This window comes from Antedon bifida, chromosome 4, assembly GCF_963402885.1.
Source record: "Antedon bifida chromosome 4, ecAntBifi1.1, whole genome shotgun sequence".
In the NCBI taxonomy this organism is placed as follows: Eukaryota; Metazoa; Echinodermata; class Crinoidea; order Comatulida; family Antedonidae; genus Antedon; species Antedon bifida.
The window spans coordinates 22,422,876-22,447,686 of record NC_136229.1 but is presented as its reverse complement, the minus strand read 5'-3'; the positions used below and the strand labels follow the sequence as shown (position 1 = coordinate 22,447,686).

Sequence of the window (24,811 nt, the reverse complement as noted above, 5' to 3'; positions counted from 1 at the left end):
ATTATATCAACAAACAACCAAATAAAAAACTCTTGATAGCCGTTGATGGCGCTCTCATCTTTTTGATTAAAATACACAATGCTGGCCATATCAAATCACCTTAGAAATGTATTTTCTATTGGAAAAGGTAATTAATTTGTAGAATTAAATATCATAATGGTTTTATTACATTTTAATTTTCAAATGGAGAAAGTTGTAAATTTTAAGTAATCCGAATCTGATGCTAATTTGGCCTCTAATAAAGTGTAGCCTAGGCCTGTCTGGATTTGTCGGCGTGACTTTCTGTACTGACTGAGTGAGCTCAAACCCCTGAGCTAGAGATGTGAGCGGACCATCAAGGCTTAGACCAGCGGCCTAGCTTAAATCAGATTTTGTCTTTGGTCATACAATATATGAAATAGCTTGTTAATTTGTATTTAAATATGTATATAAAAACAAAAACAGTTACTGCCTGGTGTTGGTGATAAATACTGCAATTTAATAATAAATTAATTTAAAACCAGCGTGGTAACCAACTTCACGCCGGTTAATTTAAAACAATATTTCTTCATTCTTAACATTTAGGTTTACTAGTTAATTCTATATTACAACAAACATGTAGGCATATATTGCCGCCAGCATCAATGGTATTACCGGCAAGATGTGCATCAAAAAAAGCAAGTAGCAGCAAAAGAAATACAGGAGGAAAACGAAGAGGAAAACGTCTTGGCTTAAAAAAACGTGACGGTAAGAAGCAAAGAATACATACAGCATTGGTTTAGTTTATTCAATCAGTGATATCTGACAACTGTTGTTTATTTGAGGGAGACTTTTATTTTGTTTTGGTGTAATATGGTAACATGTATAATGCCCCCAACATTTAAAAAAAATTACAACACAATTAATATCAAGAAGTAATAAAATACTTAAAACTTGTATAAAAATGCTTAAAATAGTTTGATGGGTTGTGATAAAATATTGTGTATATACATTTAATTCCAATTGATGTTCTATGGTGGGTGGTGGATAGTTTTTATTTAACAGTGTGTATTCGAATAAATACATAATTTTATCTTCAAAAGTTTCATAGTTATTTATATTAAATTTTGTACAGGAGAATTTGTGCAAGTTGGAATGATACTGGTGCGGCAAAAGGGTGCTTATCGATGGTTACCAGGGCAATATGTAAGTAAACATTAGCAACTTTAATACAATGTGCAGCCAAAATGAATTATACTCAGCATAACATGCTTTAATGCCTTCCACAACAATAATTTTCACACTACCAAACACTCTGATCATCCTAGTCTTTTTTAATCGGCTTAGAATAAATTTTTCTTTGCAGGTTGGAACAGGGCGTGACAGAACATTATATGCAATGGAACCTGGATATGTGTTCTTCACACGAGAACAGTGGATCCCAGCACCAGTAGATGATTTTACACGAGATGTAGCGCCAACGTTACCCGAAGAGCGCATGCTTAAAACATTTGTACACATTCAGCCAGAACCACAAGTTGGACGATTTAAACTGATTGAACAAGTGTAACATTTATAAATCTGAACTGAGTATTAAAAAATGGCTACAATTATGAGAAGCGTAGATATAAATGATGATCGTGCTGATTATTGTCATCTGTGGTGCTTTTTTTTAATGAGCAAATTTTGAAATGTTTGGACATTAAATTGTCGAAAAATGACAAAATTTCGACACTTTTATTTTTTAAATAACTGGTTACTATGACTATATATGATGTTGATAACACAATATATGCGCATATATGGCAATATTATTGCATAATAATTGAATTTTAAAAAGTCAATATTTTGGCTATTTTTGAAAAAATCCTTGAACTATAGTACAGGGAAATTTTCGAAAAATGACCAAATTTCGACACTTTTATTTTTTTAATAACGCTATATGATGTTGATAACACAATATATGGCAATATTATTGCATAATAATTAAATTTTAAAAAGTCAATATTTTGGCTATTTTTAAAACAATTCCTGTACTATAGTACAGGGAAATTTTCGAAAAATGATCAAATTTCGACCCTTTTATTTGTTTAAATAACAGGTTATATTACTATGACTCTATATGATGTTGATAACACCATATATGTGCATATATGGCAATATTATTGCATAATAATTGAATTTAAAAGAGTCGATATTTTGGCTATTTTTGACAAAATCCCTGTACTATAGTACAGGGAAATTGTTGAAAAATGACTAAATTTCGACACTTTTATTTTTTAAATAACTGGTTACTATGACTCTATATGATGTTGATAAAACAATATATGTGCATATATGGCAATATTATTGCATAATAATTGAATTTTAAAAAGTCAATATTTAGGCTATTTTTGACAAAATCCCTGTACTATAGTACAGGGAAATTGTCGAAAAATGACCAAATTTCGGCCCTTTTATTTTTTTTAAATAACTGGTTACTATGACTCTATATGATGTTGATAACACAATATATGGCAATATTATTGCATAATAATTGAATTTTAAAAAGTCAATATTTTGGCTATTTAAAAAAAAATCCCTGTACAGGGAAATTGTCGAAAAATAACCAAATTTCGACACTTTTATTTTTTAAATAACTGGTTACTATGCCTCTATAAGATGATAACACAATATATGCGCATATATGGCAATATTATTGCATAATTGAATTTTAAAAAGTCGATATTTTGGCTATTTTTGAAAAAAATCCCTGTACTATTATAGTACAGGAAAATTTTTGAAAAATTATCAAATTTCGACACTTTTATTTTTTTAAATAACTGGTTACTATGACTTTATATGATGATGATAACGCAATATATGCGCATATATGGCAATATTATTGCATAATAATTGAATTTAAAAGAGTCGATATTTTGGCTATTTTTGACAAAATCCCTGTACTATAGTACAGGGAAATTGTTGAAAAATGACTAAATTTCGACACTTTTATTTTAAAAATAATTGGTTACTATGACTCTATATGATGTTGATAAGACAATATATGCGCATATATGACAATATTATTGCATAATAATTGAATTTACCAATTTTCAACCCTTTTATTTTTGACATAACTGGTTACTGTATCATAATTGACATTCTCAGAACCACATAATGTGTTCTGTGCATATGTTACTTCAATATATACATATTTAAAATAAATATTGAGGTAAAATATGTACAGAACACATAATGTGGTTCTGAGCATGTCAATTATGATATAGTAACCAGTTATGTCAAAAATAAAAGGGTCGAAAACCATATTTTAGTTACTTGACATGACATAATAATCACTGTATCCTGTAATCAGTTTCACACTATAATAATTAATAGCAGAACTGAAAAAAATTAATATTTATTTCACTATATTAACAGCGCCGTTTGCATACCTAACGACTTATACAGGAATTACTAAACTTTTTAAATGATGTTTTGAATATTTTAAGGACAATGTCGCCCTCTATACACTTACTTCTTATCATAAATAGCTATTGAAAATATGAAATCTAATTTAAGTAAAAAGGCCAGCCAGTTACCACTACTAAGCATCATTTGTTTTTTGAGGATTTCTGAAATCCCTCTTTATCATTTCTAAAAATTAAATTTCTGTTTTCTAAACTAAAACTGCAGATTTTAGCAAAATCTATTGAAATATATAGCATAATATTATATTCATGTCTCTGTAAACCAGAAATATTTGTTATTTTAATATTTGATGCAATTTTACTCTCACAAAAATATCAAATCATTCATATTGATATTTTAAACAAAATATTGACCAACAAAACCCTTTTGATTGCTACAATTTTTGTTTAAATACAGCCTTAGTCCTGATGCTTTATTGACTGCTTTAACTGTCTATTTGAGAAGGTATAAACGAAAATATGTATAAATAATACTAATAATACAGTAGAGCCTCTATTAAGGGGACAGCCTCTATTAAGGGGACACCCACTTCATGGGAAAGTGTCCCAGTAATAGAGGTGTCCCAATAGAGAGGTTATGTACCAATATATAAATATCATTATTATGTATTAAGAAATTATTACCATAATATAATATTACAATTATGAAAATTGAACTGTCAGAATAGACACACTTGTCTGGTGCACACAACTATCCACTGGATTGAATCAAGGAGTAAGGATATTCAACTCGTTACTGTAATCTAACCATTGGAGAAAGATGTTGAAATGAGTGTGATGATGATGATAGATTTTGTCAATTTCTATTACTGTATGATACTGTATATTAACAGCCTCTGTACCACCAGCTTAGACGTTGCTTATTAACGCATAAAACGCTTATTTGTCGGCATACAAAAATGCTTTCTTAATGAAATTATTAGCCACATACTGGTCCTAATAAATATATCAACTACTTATTAAATAACAGTCTTATAATAATACATACAATTCTATTATAAAAAAGTAATAATTTTAGTATTTATAAATACAGATGATTTTTTTTAATACTTTTTTTTATTATTTAATAAACTAAAGTGTAATTAAAAGCACCAATCGGGTTCCCCAACAACGTTCATCAAATATTAAACCTCCTCTACATGGATAAATATAAAGGACTGTAATATTATATTGACATTATTGTAATAATACACTCTCTGCTTACTACTCTAAGACCCTCAAAACAAGTTCACAAAGAATTATAAATATGAATTAAAAATATATGTCATTAAATATATTTTCAGTTTGTTTAATAAATAATTCTATTCATTTCATATTTATCAGTTTCTAATTAAAACATGCCCATCTTATTCCCTGATTTTTAAATTCTTAAGCCTAATTCAATATTAAACTTCTCATTGAATGCGACCATACCTCAAACTCTACCATTTTGGACCCTTTGAATCACCTCAAATGTCTGTACTACATTACAGTCTGAGGTTTGATAACATGTTGACCATTATGGTTCCATTCAACGTTGGATTATATTCTAATAATAAGTAATACCTTATACACATACCAATATCTATTACTTGTACTAGCTGTACTTCATGATCCGTTTCACTGCTGAGGTCTATTGATATTCCAGAATCTGCTTATGGTAAAATAGTAGATATCTGTTGAGAAAAATAATTTGAATGTTGCTACTCTACGTCTATTTAAATTTCATTTCTGCTAAATTGAATGATATAAGTAAAATGTTTTTAGATTGTTACTATATCACTAGCAAATATCCTAGGGGATTCCCTCGTCGAGTCGCAGAGATGTGCGCAATTCAGCCCAGTAGGCTGCAAGTCACAGGTTATTCCCCCATTTACATTTACATATCTACATTTTTATAATCATGGGTTGGGGGGAAATATATTGTCCCTATCATGGTCAGAAACCATTTTTAGGTATTTGTTTCAAATCCCTGGTGTCGCTCCCACATTCAAAACGGATCAGAAGCTTGGTTTGATATCTCAAATAAATGTAAATAAAATACCCTTCACTATCTAGCACTTCACCGAGTGTAGCTCTAGTGATAACTGCATCATCACATTTAAACCACTGATCTTTGTGTTGTCTAATAAAACATGTATAATGTCCTGATTCTAGTGTACCAATGTGGTTGACAACTGCAAACAAACAGTACCTACAAAAAATAATGACAATGATGATAAAATACTCAAAATTTTAGGATTAAATAACTTTAAATGATTCTAGACAGTTTTAAGTAACTTCTAAAAACTTACTTGTTTCTTTTTGACAGCGCTATGAGCAATCATCGTTAGAATGGCATTTTTAAAATGGAACGACTGATTGATAGAATACAACCCCCATGGGTGGATCCAGGGTTAACATATAATATTAATAGTGTATCAAAAATAGATTAATTTAAGAAGGCGGATGGAGCGTGCACCCCTAGCTCTTCTCCTGAATAATCCATTGACAGCATAGAGCAAATAATAAGGAGTTGCAAAACATTATGACCTGAATATCAGACACTCACTATATTGAAAATTCATTAATACGGAAAACTTACTTATTATTAGTTGGTGATATACCGATATTAGACCTAAGATTATTACGCTGACCATTAGATCGTCTGTGTGATGACATGTACGGAGTCATATCAAGCTCATGAGGGAATGAAATAAAAGTATTAATCTTCTTACGGGAACGGGTACTATGCTCAAATCTCTGAAAAAGAATGTAATATACACTGTAAGAAATAGACGGAATATTTTTAATTCATTTCTTTCTTATACTGGATGATCTCTTCAGTTCAAGAATGTTCTTCCAGAGGGTGCAGTACAGGAGCATGATCAGGAACAACAACTTTATGTTCCATTTGGCAATCGGAGAAAAGGATCTTACTTAAGGATACAAGCATTCTGGAACTGACATTTCTCGAAACAAATGCCTCTAAAGCAGTGTCTACACTATCAAACTAATTTGACAAAAAAAGTGTGATGTGCCCAAATATGGTAGTGATATGCCCAAATATGATATTGATATGACAGCATCATGTCCATATATGGGCACATCACATTTTTGTTGTCACATAAAGTTTGATAGTGTAGACAGAGCTTTATACTGGATGACCTCTTCAGTACAGGGTGCTGTACAGGAAGATGATCAGCACACGATGACTCTTTTTTTGGATAGTGTAACAAAGTTCTTTATGTGCACAGGAACAACAATGTTCCATTTGGCAATGGAAGTAAAGTATCTTACTTAAGGATACAAGCATTCTGGAACCGACATGGCTCGAACCAATGCCTCTTATAATATCATGTATGATTATTTCATACTGTCACAATTGAAATAGTTTAAAGCTGCACATTCCATTGTAAATATTTTCGGTAACTGCTCTTGGATACAAAAGTGTAATGTAAAACTGTACTATGTTAAGTGTTTACCAAAACGGTATAATGATGATTGTTTACCTTAAGATGGAAACATGCGACAATTGGAAGTTTCTTCATGGTTAGTTGCTTAGTTGATTCTTCATAACTTTGACATGAGTTGCATTTAATCTTTGCGCTGCTTCCCAAATGCTCTGCCCTTGTAAATCTGAAAAAGTAAACACATAATGTTGATAAGAGCCTCATTGTCTTGTAAAATGCTCCATCTGTGTCTAAAAGTCTAAAAATAAAAAACCAAACACATGAGTTGCTGCTTCCCAAGTGCATTTTAATTGGTCATGTGTGAAAAGCCTACCTTCGAAGACAATCGTCAAGGGATGTAGGAATATCTTCAAATCCAGTCGGAGATAATAAACTTGGGAAATCATCAATACAGTTACAACTAGAGCCTACATGAAAATAACAAGAAAGTTTAGTTATATTCTTCAGGTATATTATACAAATAATGCCAGTGTAACATAAAATTTGACATCCATCGAAGGAACTATATATTTCTCAAGGGATTATGTGTTGAGGGAAAATAGTAGTCCTGGTATTCACAAAGTTTTGTTGATTTCTTATACAGTATTTAGAAATATTAATCCGATTGTATTATTATTATTACAATTAATGTTTGAATGGATCAGATCTTGCTTACCAGATGAATTACTGTCATTTGAGAGCACCGATGTATTCACTGAAATTGGATTTAAAAAATGACTGCCTGATGAGCCAAGGTCTAATGATATATCCCAGAAAGGATCAACTGTTGTACTAATTCCCCTGCAGAAAAACAAATAAAAAACTATAATGACGCAGAGAAATAAAGAGAAATTTCTATATAGATAATTTTGCATTAACAATAAAATTTGTGAGAAGCTTATTTTATTGTATGTCTTTAGGCACATGTGGCCAAGGATTAGCAATAGTAAATTAATTAATGTCCTAACAGATAGGTGGTAATCCCCCATATACAGGGGCTATTTTGTGAACCAGTTCACCAGGGTAAGCCCCTACTCGTCTCGAATGAACTGGGATCTTTAAAGTGCACATAAGTTATAACTCTGTACACTGGACCTATAGTTCATAGTCCTTATCCGACTAGTCGGCCTCAAACCTATGACGATATTGTTGGCTCTTTAGGTACAGTAAAGGGCGCCCCAGTTAACTGCTCGGCTATTTGACTTGCAGTGAACTCCACCAAAACTGGACACCCTTGGACTGGCATAACATAGTTTTCAAGAAATGGTGGTATTTTTAATGATAAAAAAAAATTTTTGGACCTTTTTGGACCTCAAGAAAAGTCTGGTTTTGAGAGACTTTCTGGTTTTAGGGAATATTTTTATTGGGTGACACTCGGTCATTTGATGACTGTTTAGAGACCAACACATGTGCAGATGTCTACATATCCTACGACAGTAGACATAATCAACGTGCAAAGCTCACTATCGTTATTTGCTACAAAGTTATTTTTATACCTGCATACTTGACAAGTGACATCTGACTGCAGACCACCTGTAAATATTTGGTCTATAATACAATTACAATTGCTTGGGTTACTGCTACGCACTCCATTGTGACCTGAAAGATACAAAAGACAATTCCATAAAAAAATGTTATTTCCTTCTGAAAAAATTACATAAAAATAAACACAATTGAAGTGGAGTGCTGAGGGTCCTGAGTTAGGGCCGTAGGCACCAGTACGGTTGGTAGGGTTTCAACCTGACCACTTTTTTACAGAGGCCTTTGACAACCCAGTGGCTTGAACAGAGATCGTTCCCTTTTCTTGCGAAAACCGCACCACTTTATTTCTTGTGGCTACATCACTGAGAGTAGCGATACCAATACCGAGAATGGTGTGAACCTACAACTTACCTTTGCAGTGTCTATGTAGAACATCTAATGCTGCTATAAAGAATTCATGCGCATCTTGCTGTTCATAACCTGCTAAATGCCTAGCATGTGTCCACACTAGATGCAGCAAACGATATGGAATGTGTACATGGCGTCTACCTGAGTAAAACTATGAAATGAAAATTGTTTGGTTATTATTATAAATCGATATATGGTCTGATGCGTAGATTCAATTCAAGTGAAAATGTTTTAGTCTCAACGATTATTGTGAACGTCTTATCTTTTCCCAGGTCAAAGATTCTCTCCAGGTGGAATGCCATCCTGAGATGAGTACAGTAGTAGTAATTAGTACAGTCTTGTTTATTTTAAATTAATTTAAATGTAATTTTACTTTCTATGGACCACAGATTCCGAAATAAAAGATTGAATAAATGAATTATTAAACAAGCTAATATCAAATGTATACTTTTAAATGCATATGTGTATTGCTAAATAAATTAAAAACATACCTCTTGGAATAGTTTTGACATCTCACATACTAAACATTGGCCATGCTCTAGCATTTGGCATTGGTGACGATCAGATAAGAAGTAATCTCGTAGCAGAGGTGTGTGGGTTAGTGCTTGTACTATACAGTTCATAAAACAAGTATTACCTAAATTGATCAAGCCTAGAAGACCTTTAAAGAAAAAAGAAAATTATTTGAGAAATTGTTCAACATGTGTTTGACAAAAATACAATTGTCAAAATGGAACTCATAGTATGAAAATATGATTGGGAATTTCCATTTTTTTAAACAAAAATCTACAATAAAAATATGAAAATTAAAAACTTACTACGTATGTACAAAATACTTGCCTATTGTTGAGTTGTCTGTAATTTTTCTTCGCTTTGGATTTCGTAGCAGTAAATCTACTTCACGCTCCGATGCCTCCCAAAAGGAAAACTTATCTATACTTAAATGAGATGCAGATTCTTAAGATAAAAGAAAGAACAAAAAATTTAGTTAGCATTATATTAAATAAGTAGATGACATTTAATTCCAGGGAGTGTGAAAGATATTTCTGTTCATGTCTATTTTACCAGATTCAGTTATAATGGTAATCTTTCCTTCTTAAATATAAAAATGAATCTGGTAGGAGATTTTTATTAAGGTGCTAAGCAGTGTGTTTTTTCCGTTTGTTTATTATTTGCTAGGCCTAGGCCTTCTGGGAAAACAGTGTTGTACCAAATGTATTGCATTTATTTGACCATGTAGCCCACAAATTTCTGCAGAAATTCAACAATGAATGAAATGCACCTTGTAATTTAAACTTTTCATTAGCTTCCTCTAATTCTTGATCATAAATATAATCTCTACAAGCACAACAATAAACAGCACCATATGCCAAGTCCACAGCTGAGAAAATAAAACAACAACAAAATTATTATTATTCATAACACAAGATATCTTGTTTAAAATGAAAATACAATCAATTGCTTTCATTGTAGATTTAGGTGGCAGATTTAGGGAGCAGGAACTTGCACTGTTGACCACACCCACATTGAAACCAGGATGCATCAGAATATAAATTTTAACAATAATGGATGGTATCTCTTGTTTACCTAAGTTGTGTTGATTTAATTTAGCATGATCATGAATGTGCCCTCTGTTGTAGCATCCAAAGTATATGCACTGAAGACAGGCGTGAAGCCGACCATCATGACGATAACATGTGTTACATTTAGAAACTTTTGCCTGAAAGAAAAAATAGTTGATGTATATTGCCTGTGTCACTATAATTATGATATTATGAGAACGCATGCCTGTTGATGATTGAAAGTATTGAATGCCACCACCACAAATTACACCTAATTTAAGTGTGATTACGTGTGATAATAGATCAGATGTTGCATGTACATTTTATGAAGGAAGTATAGCTTTAGTTAAACATATTATTATTATGATATCTCTTATGTTATGGCTAGACTATGTCGAGACACAATGGAAATAATTGAAATTGTCCAGTATAATTTTTATAATTTATTATAGGTTATTTGCTCATCTCCACAGTAAAGTAGTAGTGTTTACAGTTTAAGAGACTTTCATAATTTGTAGACGTTGGGACATTAGGCTAACCTTGCATTACTACTAGTCATTGGGCAAGCTTATAATACTACTCTAGGCCTAGGTCGAGGATTAGAGGGAGGATGGGTCCGGTCAGGCCTCCCTGCCTTGAATGAAAATAGAGGGGAGGAGCTATCAATCTAGGCTTAGCCATTGGTTACTTACCTTTCTTTCTCGAGCTTCCACGGAAGAACAGGCAACAAAATATCTATGTATTATTGAATACGGCCTTGTTCCTTTATTCGCCTTAAAGGTGCCTAAATGTGGGCAGCTTTGGAGGCTCATAATTTGAAAACAAAGCAACTAAACCATAAGCTAGTTGCGGAAACTACAGTTGTTTAGCTCGCTTCTTCATTGTTGTCCTCAATTTGGAGGTATAATTTTAGTACCAAATTGGTATAATAAAAAATCATCCTAAATATAATTTTTTTTAGAAGTCTAGAATATTACACATCTAAAATATTTACATGAAATCAGCGCGGATCGCTTATTTAAAAGAAATACATGTTCAATCAAACTGCTTGGTAACATTTTAGAGATTTTAATAAACATTACAATGCAAAAAATAAATCTGGTACTGGGAGACTAGGCATAGAACATATAAGAATACGGATTCTGACGGTTGCGGCTGAAAACTTACCAACCAATCAGATCTAAGTACTCAAGTACTGGACCGTACTTTAAATAACAATACCAATTTGCTTTTGTCGGGGCTATGTATGTGTACTAAAACTACTATGCACATACTTAGATTTAAAGTTGTATTGTCCCCCACAAACATGAAAAACGAAGATTAATAAAATCAGACTTTAAATAGGCCATTTTGCAGTTTTAATAAAGTTATTGACTTCTGTAAAAAAAAAAAAAAAACCCAAAAAATGTATTTAACTTATAAAAAAAATGTTTAATTTTAACCAAAAACCATTGTCTATCTACTTTGTCCAAGTACTTTTACTTGCACTGACGAAGTGCTAGTGTTGCCCGAAATCTCTGCTAACTTTTCTGGCTGTTTTACTTTAGCTTTTCGCTTTCAGATCAGTCACTGATACCCACAGCATTGTCATTTTTTCAGTAATTTGCCTTTGGATTTATATATAATGAATTAATTACCAACCTTTAAGCACTGTCGACAACAGGTTGTAGTTATCGAAATTTAACTTAATTTATATTTATTTTATGTGTAAGTTATATAACTTTAGAAGACTTTTGTTTTTTAAATGCAGAACTCCTATTATTAATTGTGTCAATTTAATAGGGGTTGGCTGTTAACACATATATTGCCCTTGGTCGTTTCACAACAAAGTGTCCCCTGTATAGAGGTGTCCCGGCTACGACATTTTTGTTTACATCACACCTTATAGATATGACTAATGCATTATTCATGTTTATTTTGTAACGTTTCATGAGGAGTCATGTACGAAAAAATTGCTGAATAAGGAGAGTCTTCCAATGGAGGGCTTCTACTGTACTACATAATGTAGGCTCTAATGAAAACAATGACATACAAACACTTTCTTTAAAATCTCAATTCAAACCTTTATTTCCATATTTTCATAGTAATCAATACAAAGAAACAATGTATGCCTTATTGATAAATTGATTTGCATAAACCATCTTAAAAGCTCAGCTTAAAAATGAACACTCAAATGCAAACCAAGAAAATGTATATAGTACACAAAACCCCAGCAAATTGTATGGAGTATTAATCACTTGTTAGTCATCATTAGAATTAGCATTTAATGCATAAATACCACAGAAAAGTTGAATACAGAATTAATAATGACATGTTCTACACATCCATAACTACAGAATTAATTTAAGTAAAATCAAAGTAAATAAGAATATTATAAAATATTTTATCCTTTATCTTTTTTCATAAAAATAATACACCTTACCGAATTAAATTATTTTTAAGTAAGCAATTAAATAATTAAGTACTGTGTTGATTAATAAATCATTAAGTATATATTTGGAACACCAATAAGCAATAATATTCAAATACAATTCCGATGAAAAAATATGATTCCATTATATTAATACTTTCACATTTCCAGGGCCTGTTATGTACAAAAGAGCTACAGTAGAACCCCTATTAGGGGGACACCTTTGGAACCCAACAATGTGTCTACTTAGGCTGGCAGGCTGAACAATGATAAATTTGAAACTAAAACAAAATACTGACATTTTGTATTTCAATACAAATTTAACACATTATTTATCTATTATACAGTATCTGTGTATATTATATCCCATAAACAGAATAACATATTTTCTTACAAAGGTCTGTATTTTTGAATTGATCTAAACTTCAAACTTGATTAACAAATTTGAAAAAACAAATGTTGTACAGTAAATAAAAAAAGAAAAGATAAATTATTTAATTTATTTACGAAATTTATAGAACGTTTACTATCGAAAGCACACTTTTAAATTTGAAGTATAAACAATAATAAAAAAAATTTTTAAAAACAACAATTTCTCACTTTTACAAGAATAATATTGGACGGATTCTAAGGTCTTGAAAATGGTTTAACCCATTTAATTTAAACTATTCAAAATAATATACAATACAATGCAGCAATAGAGCTTTTGACTACAGCTTACCTAATGTCCCAGTTACTATACTATATGTACTAATACATGGAAAATGCTATTTTGCTATTGATACAGTAATTTAATTATTTAATAGGTAATTTCAAAAGGAATAGGAGCAATATACCAAGGTGTGTGCACAGGTTTTAAAAAAGTTAATTATATTCCTTAAAAGTGTATTTTATTCTTTTTACAAATAAAATAGAATTTACACTCCATAATTTATACAGTATTTACAATAGATTATACATTCAACAAATGTTGGTTCCTTCACCATAACAAAATGACAACATTAACATTAGTCAAAAACCACAATCATCGTATAAAAACAGTTCTTAATTAATTTTTTTTAGAACATTCCTACACTAAGACTACAAAACAACTTGGCACAATCTGTGTTGTCATAGATTGCGCAGCTACCATAATTGTTTTTTTTCATTTGGCATAGTTGTGGAAGCTATCACAACACAGACTGCTATTCTCTAAAACCTCATAGTCTTGAATGTTGTGTAGCAAAATCAACTAAATTCTATTTAATATGAAGATAGCTTCTTCACAACTAAAAATGATTTGTAATTAATAAAATGTTTAAAATCAATAATTAAAAAATGATTGTCAAATTAAGTATTTACAGCTTAACATATATTTTACTTTGCAAGACACAGACATGCCATTCATTATCCTCACAATTGACACTGATTAAAAATGGAAAGTAGAGAAGGCACATTTGAAACCAGCATATCATCAATGCATGAAAACTGAATCTTGTTTGTAATCACAAATGAATGTATCAATTTCTTGTTATATTAAAAAAACAACAACAAAACTGTCAAAAGGTATTTACCATAGAATTTCATATTTTTATTGATTTGATAAAAGAAATTTATACATTCAAATGCAGTCACCATTAACTAATTGACTGTCTGATCAACAGAAATTATCTTCTTCTCAACTAATTAATTCCATGACATAACTAGTGCACTATTAGTAGTAAGTTACAGACTATATAGAAAAATAAGAACATTTTGACAGTAGACTATAATGTTGTTCGTGGAGGCTCAAATTCTTCTGTGCTAACTGGCCATGGGTTCTCGTAACTGTTGATTTCAGCAATTGTTGACCTAAAAAATATAAATAAATGAAGGTGTTACCAGTATAGTATTTGAAAAACGTGGAGCAGACGGGCAGTTGGGCTCATGATATATACAGATTCTGTGTGGGACAAGCACACAGAGGGTTGGCAGCTAGTCAATATTATTATTTATAATTTTAATTAATAAATATTTAATATTATATATTTAGCATTTTTATTAAAACACATTATATTGAGTAAAAAAAAATTCAAAATACACTTTACATATTTATAATCAGCATAATTATACAAATAATATGCAATGCATGCTATGTAATTATACATACTACACTTAGCTTTCAGTCAGACAGTGGAGAAAAGAAATTCAACATTTGATGATACACTTTTGAGAATTTAAAGTTTCAAATTTCTCTCGCATTGTTTTTTTTCTCCTGAGTTTGACTGTAAACAATTACACTACTATAAATTTAATACACAAAAAAATTAATAAAATAACTAATATACCAATATATACAAGCGAGTATGAAATAAAAGCATGATAATAAAATGCATTGTAAGATTGCTATATGCATGATTTTGTTGTCGATACGTCACGGTTTTTTTTAAAGGGTTGTATGCGAAATATGTAATTCAATAGTGTTTGTAAACGTTTAAAATATGGTACTATAGTATGGTTATTTAAAATCTAATTAAAAATGAATGTCAAACAGTTTGGTCTAATACTAGTGACAATAGTAATTTTGTTGATTAGCGTTTACAATGTTAATTTTATAGAGCCTTTGTTACCAAAATTATAATATATAACAAATAATAACTGAGTTAAACAAAATGAGCAGCAAAACCTCACACCAACTTTTATAAAAATAATATGCAAACCTGCAACCTTTAACCTATGACCCAATTCTACTGATCTGCTATTACTATTTTCACTATTTCTAGCAATAAGCAATTTTAAACCATTTTATTTCTCTACATGCAAATCAATAGCCATTTTTTCATTTCTATAGCATTTAGGCAAGGTTATAAATGCAAAAAAATAGGAAATGCATTTTAAAAAACACAGCAAAAAAAGAAAGAAAAAAGAATTATCTGGAAAAATGGCCAATGGCTCCAACTCCAGTATTTCACTCCATAGGTGCGGTAGTCAATTTTACATTGTAATATTTTTTTTGTGCTTAAATGATAAGAGCAATTATTAAAATGATAGGACGTGAGTTGAGGCAATGTGTTGAGTTGTATTTTGAGAAGATGGAGTTAATGGAACATTTACATCCAATTGGAAGGGCCTAGAGCCTGAACAGGTTAAGAACACTCCATAGTGCAATATTTTAGTGTGTTATATTTTACATTCTAAATAAAAACAGCTCTCACATCAATCAAATTATAAAATTATCTATGTCAATAATAATTATATGATAACGATTGTATGATATTGATGAAGATGTTGGGTAATTATGATAAAGATGATGCTGACCAATTATTATTACTGATAAATATATATTCAAAATTAATAAAAGAAAAAGATTTCTCCTATTAAAATATGTAGCAATCATGAGCACAGTGACTGGATGCGAGGAGTCTATCTCCAATCTGACATTCAAATTTTAAGAAAAATACTTTTTGTCTAAACTGGATTTATAATTAGTTGAATATACTTTATGTAATTGTAAACAAGACAGGTTTAGTATGAATGTGAAAGAAATGAGTGCAAAAAGGTAAGCTATCTATAATTGTCTTCTCTGCTATATCATATTGAGCTATAGGTATATGTAGTATTTGCTAAATATCCTAATTTTAAAATTGAGTGAAGAGTTTTCAACATGCACTTAAACAGCTAGTGTTGCTGACTTTTTAGAAAGACAGAGCTTACAAGATGCAGATTGGTAATAAGGTATGTATATGTCCATCATGCTACAGTACGTGTTTCTATTTGTATGTCATGTGAAATATTCTCTGGTAACATGCATATAAATGATGCTGCATCACTAGTTACATGCACTTCTAATCTAATACTAATGTCCTATTATTAGAGCATTCCTTTTATTATTCTAATGGATTTAAATATCCCCACATCCATAGATTAAGATCCTAAGAATTAACATGCTATATAGAGTAGGTCTCTTGCTATGAAGTTGAACAAGAGTAGGCTAATGAAAGTACTTCTTGATATACTCCTTGCTGACAGTCCTAAGAAGAAGGCCTGATAGGCCAAGATGTCATGCCATAGGGTTAGGATTAAAAATGAAAACTTTTTGGTTGGGGCGAAAACTGGGATTATCATATTTGCATGCCAACGGTGTTTAGTAGATCAATTATTTGAAACAGCCCTATAATCATTTTACAGAATAAAATAAATTTAATCAAATTTGTTGAAATATGCCACTGTGAGCCTTAAGGCTGTTTCAAAATAATTTAGAATTTAAAGAATTACAGAATGTAAGCACCTGTCATGAATGCTGGGAGTTGGTGTGGCGCCATTCATATGGCTTTGACCTTTTTTCTGGATGACCCAGTCCTGTGCATCATACCTGCTACCACTATTTGGTGGAATAAAACCGTACTCATTTTCAGCATTACTCCGACTCTTGTGAGGCGGAGACGGGATGCCGTTTCTCTCCACTATGTCATCATCGGCATGAAGACGAGATGCTTCTTCCTCACTCATTGCATAGTTTAGTCTTCTGTCTCTATATTTTGAAGGAGAAAATAATGAAATCCAAAATTAAAATTCAATCAACAAATTTCACCACATAAAATTTGATCTAATACAGAACTAAAAAAATCTCCTAAAAGTACTATTTAGAGAATAATATATGAAATTAATTTTCAAAAACCATATTAACTTATGTTATTTATGTGAAAAAATAAAAAAATTCAATATAGGGGACTTGAACATAATTCTTAAAATATATTGCATTTGTGTGTACAGTACATCTATGAATATGTAATAACGAAAATTTATTAAGTTTAAGTGTAGTAGAAATGTATCCGTGTTTGACCAAATAAAATTGAACTGAATGATGTATGTTATATACATAATTTTTATTTGTAGATTAAGCATACATAAAAATATGTTCAAACCACAGAAGACAAAATAGTAAATATAATAACATACTTATATATACTGTGTAGTGTTTACAAAAGCATATAACATTTTATACAAAGCAAAATTTACCAATAGCTAAACAGCTGAGTTACTTAATGAGTACTTACATGAATGAACTTTAGTTAAATGAAGTGGAACACCCTCCAAAATAATAGAACAGTCCATCCTTTCTAACTTGTGATACTATGCAATCATTTTTAATTGTTATAAGTGGAGAGATTGGATGAATAAGGAACAAAACGAAACTTTTAAATGAATAACTTACTTAGGTGAGAACCAATAATAGAGTGTTACAGCAAGGACTAACAAGACGATAAAACCGAGAATAGCACCAACGATGATGATGATTTCTGTATCGTCAAGACTACTAGTTGAAGATGTTTGAACTGTAAAAAAAAAACCAGTGAAGAATTACATAATGTGATGGCAATGCTGATGATGACAAAAATGATGATGATAATAATGTGATGGCAATGATGATAAAGATAATAATGTGATGGCAACAATGATGATAATGATGATGATAATAATGTGAGGACAATGCTGATGATGACAAAAATGATGATGATAATAATGTGATGGCAATGATGATAAAGATAATAATGTGATGGCAATGGTGATGATAATGATGATGATAAAAATGTGACGGCAATGATGATAAAGATAATAATGTGATGGCAACGATGATGATAATGATGATGATAATAATGTGAGGGCAATGCTAATGATGACAAAAATGATGATGATAATAATGTGATGGCAATGATGATGATAATAATGTGATGGCAACGATGATGATAATGATGATGATAATAATAATGTGATGGCAATGATAATGATGATAGTAATGATCATGATAATAATGTGATGACAATGATGATGATAATGATCATGATAATAATTTGATGGAAATGATGATGATGATAATAATGTGATGGCAATAATGATGATGTTAATAATGATGATGATAATAATGTGATGGCAATGATGATGATGATAATAATTATCATGATAATAATGATATGGCAATGATGATGATAATAATGTGGTGGCAATGATGATGATAATAATGTGATGGCAATGATGATGATGATAATAATGATGATGATAATAATAATGTGATGGCAATGATGATGATGATGATGATGATAATAATTATCATGATAATAATGTGATGACAATGATGATGATGATAATAATGATGATAATAATGTGATGGCAATTATGATGATGATAATAATGATCATGATAATATTGTAATGGCAATGATAATGATGATGATAATAATGTGATGGCAATTATGATGATGATAATTATCATAACAATGATCATGATAATAATGTTACCAGTAATTTTATGAAAAAATATTTGTGCGAACATAAAAAATTACTAACGTGCATCACAGTTCACGTCTACACCATTTTGAGAGCACATACAGGTATAAGATCCAACTGAATTTACACAAGAACCATCACTGTCACAGGGTTTATTAAGGCATTCATCGACATCGTCATCACACGTTGCGCCCTCATATCCAACGGTACAATCGCATTGGTTGTTGTTAGAGTTACATACACCACCATTTGAACAGGTATTTTGTTCACAGCCTGGTAAAGAAAGAAAAAATGATTGTTCATATTAATTTTAAGCAACAATCTCCAGTATAACTAATTGATGAAAAAAGTATTCCAAATAGATGCAATCTGAGTAAGTAGGTACTAAATAAATACTGGTCCTATCCAATGTCCTAAAATACATTTTAAAACATTTGACAATTTTGCAAATAATTTCAGTTGATAGTTTTAGATGTTTTGACTACATTTATGTTTTTTTAGTTAGTTTAATATTTTGATAGTTTATTAATATCTCACTGTAATAAGTGATTGAATTCCTGCTATTGGATATGATTTTAAATTAAACAAACAAGATAATCAAGAAATCAATGAAAAATCAATTAAAAAGAAATAACAAATACATTTAAAGAAAACATGTACAAAAATTAGCTCTTTAGCATGCAAATTATCAAGCAATATGAATATAATTATCTCTGAAAATACAGTATTGATAAAACATTGCAGACCTTCCGTTTGGCAATTGGTTCCAGTAAAGCCATTGGTACACGAGCAAACATATGAACCATTCTCAGAGGCAAAACAATTGCCATTGTTTTGGCAAGGAGACGATGAACAAGGACCTAAAGCAACGTGCAAAAGAACAGCAAAGTTGAAAAAAAACCCACAAAAGAGAGTAAAAGAAGTACCGTACTGACACAAGTATGAAACAAAATGGGTTAAGTTTGGGCTTGCTTACACTCCAGATTGTGCTTATGATTGATATCCTAGTGTAGGCTTAAACCCCAGGTTGGACTGATACTCCAGGGTAGGCTGACACCCTAGGTTGGGTTTATACCACATGCTTTATACAGCATACTTATATGTGCTATACATGCTCATATATATATGTGTCAGTAGGGTACTAGTCTAAAAATGAAAAATTCTTCCTCATACAACCTCCTCATACAACCAGGTAAAAGAAAATAAAATTGACATCATTGTCAACTGAGAATAGAGATGAGCAATGACTTATATTAATTATAAATCTATGCTCAGCTCTAATTTAAAAGAATCAATTGAATTAAATGACTCTTTAAGGACAAAAATCTATAAATATATATGATTGTATAAAATGTAATAAATATGAAAAACCATAAACGTAAAGAAAAAACTAAAAATGATCAATGAATAAAAACCTACCATCCTGACAATTTAGGCCACTGAATGGAACATTGCTACAATCACATATGTAACTGCCTTCTTGATTCGAACAAACTCCTCCATTAAGACATGGTGTAAGCAAGCACTCGTCTACATCGTCAGCACATTCTGGTCCAGTCCAGCCAGTGACACACGCACACGTGATTTGAGAATTTGCAATACTACATGTTCCTCCATTTAGGCAGGGGTTAGTTTGACAATCTGAAAATAATTGTTAAAAAAATATGAATGTGTGAGAGACCTTTCTTTACGGCCTTAACCGGTGCATTGACTATTCCATTTTTAAAGTAGTAGTGTCTCATAAAATTGACTTTTTAAGTAGGGATTTGATGACATGCATGTACAAGCTATGTAAAATATAGGTTCATATTTAAAGTAATCAATAGATTACAGAAGGTTTTACTTACCTGCAAACTGGCAGGTTTCACCATAAAATTGCTCAGGACATTGACATTGGTAGCTTGTACTGTCTACTGCATCGCAATATCCATTATTCTCACATGGATTTGGGTTGCACACGTCATCTGTAAAGACAAAATACTCATATTAACATTGGGTTACACTGGATTGCTGAATATGGTGAAAATGATACATGACATGTTAAGTCATTGGTCTTGCACATAAATGCACAAGTTCAGGACAAAGACCTGTTCTATTATTATTGTTTCCAAGAGTGATGATCATGGTAGACACGGAACTGTGACTTCCGCTTCTGAGAATAGAAAGAACTGCTACTTAAACACAAGCAAGTAGAAAGTTGGAGTAATTTTGTTTTCTATTTTACTAATTCACACTATTTCAAGTTTATCTTTCTGTTAAAATGTATAGTTACTATTAGTGATGATGACTGATGATATTAATTAATAAGTCGATTATTACAATGGAAATATTAAGAATATGGATGATATAAAAGATGGTAATGATAATATGAGAAGATTAATGCTGATAATAGTATAATGAAAAGTACCAAGATACTGTTCTAATATGATGACAACTACAGTATACAAACTGTATACAAACTACAATGACTAAAGCCTTATAACATACAATGATTAAAACCTATATATTAGTAGAAATATCAACTAATACTAACTACTACATACAATGATAAGCCATTATGTACATGTTGTAGACAGTATGTTAATAGTAGAAATATTCCTCAAAAAGATGAATCTGGTCTAATCATAGAGTAAGAACAGTGTTAATTGAAGCAAGCAATAATGGAACTAAACAATCTATATCATTACACAAACAAACAAAACATAAAAACATAGACAGACCTTGACATTGGGCACCCGAGAACCCTTCTGTACAAACACATATAAATGTTGTTCCAGAAGGGGTACACTGACCCTCGTTCATACATGGCATATTACTACAAACATCAGTGGCTAGAAGATGAGTAAATTAAACAGTAAGCCTCTTATATTATTAAGTTGCCCAAGATGGACAATTACACACAATCTTGTATTATCAAATGTACAGAGTTGGGCATATCTTCCTAGGCCTATTACACAGAAACAAAAACCAATTATTACCCTAAAGTTAACAAGTAAAGCGTTGTCTAATCCTGACAACAAGTCTTCAAATACAATTTACTACTACGATTACTAAATTACATAGATAATATTTTGATGACATTTTTAAATGTTAAGTGGTAGAAGCTATTGTATCGCTGCACATAGCGCTAGAGTTAGGCGAGACACAGTTAGGCTACATGCAGATACAATATATAGCTAAAATTCTAGACAGCGACTTGGCTTAATATTAGAAAAAATATTTGACCCATATGAGCTGGAGGAACAAATTAAAATCCCTGCTACTGGTGGCACTTCATATAATGAAACAATAACTGGATACTTATGGTAAGTCTACAATTAAGCAAGACTATGGCTAAGCTAGCTAAGACAAGAAACTATGAATGACTGGTGGCAGGTACAATTAAACCAATTACAGTTAGCTGTACTTTATCTGGTAGAAATTAAGCCAGTTAGCTAAAGTTGTGCAGCAACAACATCTACCTATCAGCACCACATCTCTTTACCTAATTGTGTGGTGGTATCTTGGGTGCAATCAACACCAGATAGACAGTAGCAACCATATGTGTTGCCAGACGAAATGCACTCCCATGGAGGCTCACAAGGAGAGCTATCACACGCTGTGACTGTTCCATGTAATGTTACACAAATTGAAAATAAAATTAAAGTTTATAATCAATTAAAAAAATATAATTTATGCAGTACAGTAGAATCCCTCCTTTGAGACAACACTATTCAAGAGACACTGTGTTGGGTGTGAAAGGTTTTCCCTTAATAGGGGTTTTACCATGACAAACTTTATAAAGTATATATTTTTTCTTACAGACAGATACTCGTCTTTTACATTCTTAATCTCACATCATCTAACACTCAGCTGTATCTATATATAAATTTACGTAAGGGCAAAATTCGGTAAATCGCGCGTTATTTTTAGAATGTTTACTCGATGGTATATAAAGTTGGTTAGAATCTTGGTACTGATTTTAACCACCTGATGTAACCCTGTTTACTAATTAAATTGAGTTAGATAATTAGTTATTGACAATTAAAACAAATTTAGGTTGAACGATTTTCCCCAAATAGGGGTGTTTTCCGATCGTGGTATACACTGTCTAATGGATGTCCTCTTGAAAATACCTGCACACAATAATACGAGGATGCTTCGCATTTTCCTATCTCCTCCTACGATAATTGTTTTTAATAGCTGAAAACCGGTTGAACAACTCGAGTACAGTATCTTAATGTTGAAGCCGATTTTCTTTAAAAAATACTATTTTGATAGATTTAATATACGTTTATACAAATGTATTTATTTGCGATGAATGGAACATTCCAATCTCTCAGACTCCCAGCTTGTAGGTAACAATCCACAACTCCTCATTTTCAAAACACTACTTGATTTGATCTCTACATACAAAAATAAAACTTACTTGGTATCTCGCAGTCCATTCCAGAATATAATGCCTCACAGTTGCATATGTAAGAATTTCCAGATTCAATACATGTTCCACCATTTTGACAGGGGGTAGCATCACAGGGTGAAACTAGAATATGAAGCAATTGCAATTAATAAACAAATAATTATTATTATGTGTAGAAGAATTTAACATACAGTTAATTCTCTCAATACCAGACAGGCTGGCCTAATATGTCAGGATGTCTGGAAAGTCTAGTATTTTGGGAACACTTGGACCTCAAGAAAAGTCTAGATTTGGGAGAGTTTCGGTTTTCAGAGAGTCTGGTATTGGGATAGTTGACTGTATTATTAGAGAAAATGTAATAAAAATATGTTAGCTCTGTTATGTGCAAGTTATTAGTATAAAATGTTAGCTTAAAAGCATATAGAACAATTTAGATCCAATTCAATATATTGAAGATATCTTTTTTGGGGAGGGGATGAATTAAGAATCAAGAAATGACATGATGATGATGCATGACAACTTACTTGTGGTATCACAGAACGAACCAAAGTATCCAAGTGGACAGGCGCAGACCAATGACCCACCACTGTCCATACAGGTACCACCGTTCTGACATGGGGACGAAGCGCATGGCAACGGTACTAACAGAATAATGAAATGAATACTACCATAGAAGCTATACTAATATGAGCAATGACATGTAATAGGAAGAGATTTATCGCAGATAGCGAAGAAATGCGTGACTCATGATGGTATGGAACCCTAGGAAACATTTACTTGATTTTTTATTTTATTTTTTATTATATATTTAGGCAAATTGCCAAGGATAACCATAAGCAAATTCATTCACTATCCTTTATAAAATTGGCAATCCTGTTCACAAGACAAACATACACAAGATGCTCTACATAAACAAAGTCTTATTACAAGTCTTTGGGAGTGGAGTTGTCCTTCCCAACATATATTGTGCAACAAAGCTTTGTCACGATATCAGCTATTTGCGATAAACCTTATTATTAAAGCAATGAACTAGCATGACAATAAACTAATATTAGAATAGTCAAAGCTACTGCCATGATAACAGTTTTAGTAGTAGAATATGACAATACTGTTTATTAATGTTTTGTGACGGTAGTCAAAGGAGTGGTAACTTAACAGACTGTGACAATTGGAGGGTGTATTCCACCAATTTTACTAAATTACCACCTCTTTTGTCTACCACCCACAACGAAAGCTTATTATTAGAGCAATAACATAAAAACTACATGGTTAGTGGAACTACAATATTAGTAGTGAAGACTAAGTAAATATGATTATGCAGAAATGAAGTAAGTGGTAAAAAAAGTAACTATAACTAACACTAACCGCAAGATAATGACCCTAACCTAAAGGTATAAGTTGGTTTGGGGACTCTTAGTTTAAGTTTGGCTGGAGTTGGTTTAACAGATGTTGCACTCCAATATGAATAAT

At 31.4% G+C, this 24,811-nt stretch overlaps 3 protein-coding genes across 3 annotated transcripts in view; 1 reads left to right on the top strand and 2 right to left on the bottom strand.

The window, feature by feature from the left end:
* Positions 1 to 22: 22 nt before the first annotated feature.
* LOC144840815 (large ribosomal subunit protein bL27m-like) lies at positions 23 to 1,609 on the top strand. Its single transcript, XM_078696855.1, has 4 exons — positions 23 to 127; positions 565 to 726; positions 1,094 to 1,164; positions 1,325 to 1,609. The coding sequence occupies exons 1-4, from the start codon at positions 79 to 81 to the stop codon at positions 1,526 to 1,528; spliced, it is 486 nt and encodes a 161-aa protein (XP_078552981.1). The 5' UTR covers positions 23 to 78; the 3' UTR covers positions 1,529 to 1,609.
* A 1,733-nt stretch (positions 1,610 to 3,342) lies between these two features.
* LOC144840794 (ubiquitin carboxyl-terminal hydrolase 22-like) lies at positions 3,343 to 11,156 on the bottom strand. The gene is made up of 13 exons (XM_078696827.1): positions 10,983 to 11,156; positions 10,316 to 10,448; positions 10,011 to 10,109; positions 9,569 to 9,685; positions 9,220 to 9,389; positions 8,732 to 8,879; positions 8,335 to 8,437; positions 7,515 to 7,639; positions 7,173 to 7,266; positions 6,899 to 7,025; positions 5,992 to 6,149; positions 5,452 to 5,601; positions 3,343 to 5,083 (listed from the first exon to the last, which is right to left on the bottom strand). The coding sequence occupies exons 1-13, from the start codon at positions 11,100 to 11,102 to the stop codon at positions 5,041 to 5,043; spliced, it is 1,587 nt and encodes a 528-aa protein (XP_078552953.1). The 5' UTR covers positions 11,103 to 11,156; the 3' UTR covers positions 3,343 to 5,040.
* A 1,188-nt stretch (positions 11,157 to 12,344) lies between these two features.
* LOC144840777 (uncharacterized) overlaps positions 12,345 to 24,811 on the bottom strand; it is a 47,258-nt gene continuing 34,791 nt past the window's right edge. Inside the window, exons 43-52 of the mRNA XM_078696795.1 lie at positions 23,866 to 23,982; positions 23,351 to 23,464; positions 21,663 to 21,773; positions 20,790 to 20,906; positions 20,362 to 20,583; positions 19,689 to 19,802; positions 19,003 to 19,215; positions 17,874 to 17,994; positions 17,031 to 17,189; positions 12,345 to 14,530 (exon numbers count right to left, since the gene is read on the bottom strand). Coding sequence (XP_078552921.1) covers positions 14,446 to 14,530; positions 17,031 to 17,189; positions 17,874 to 17,994; positions 19,003 to 19,215; positions 19,689 to 19,802; positions 20,362 to 20,583; positions 20,790 to 20,906; positions 21,663 to 21,773; positions 23,351 to 23,464; positions 23,866 to 23,982 — 1,373 coding nt within the window. The 3' untranslated portion in view covers positions 12,345 to 14,445. The remainder of the gene's footprint in view (positions 14,531 to 17,030; positions 17,190 to 17,873; positions 17,995 to 19,002; positions 19,216 to 19,688; positions 19,803 to 20,361; positions 20,584 to 20,789; positions 20,907 to 21,662; positions 21,774 to 23,350; positions 23,465 to 23,865; positions 23,983 to 24,811) is intronic.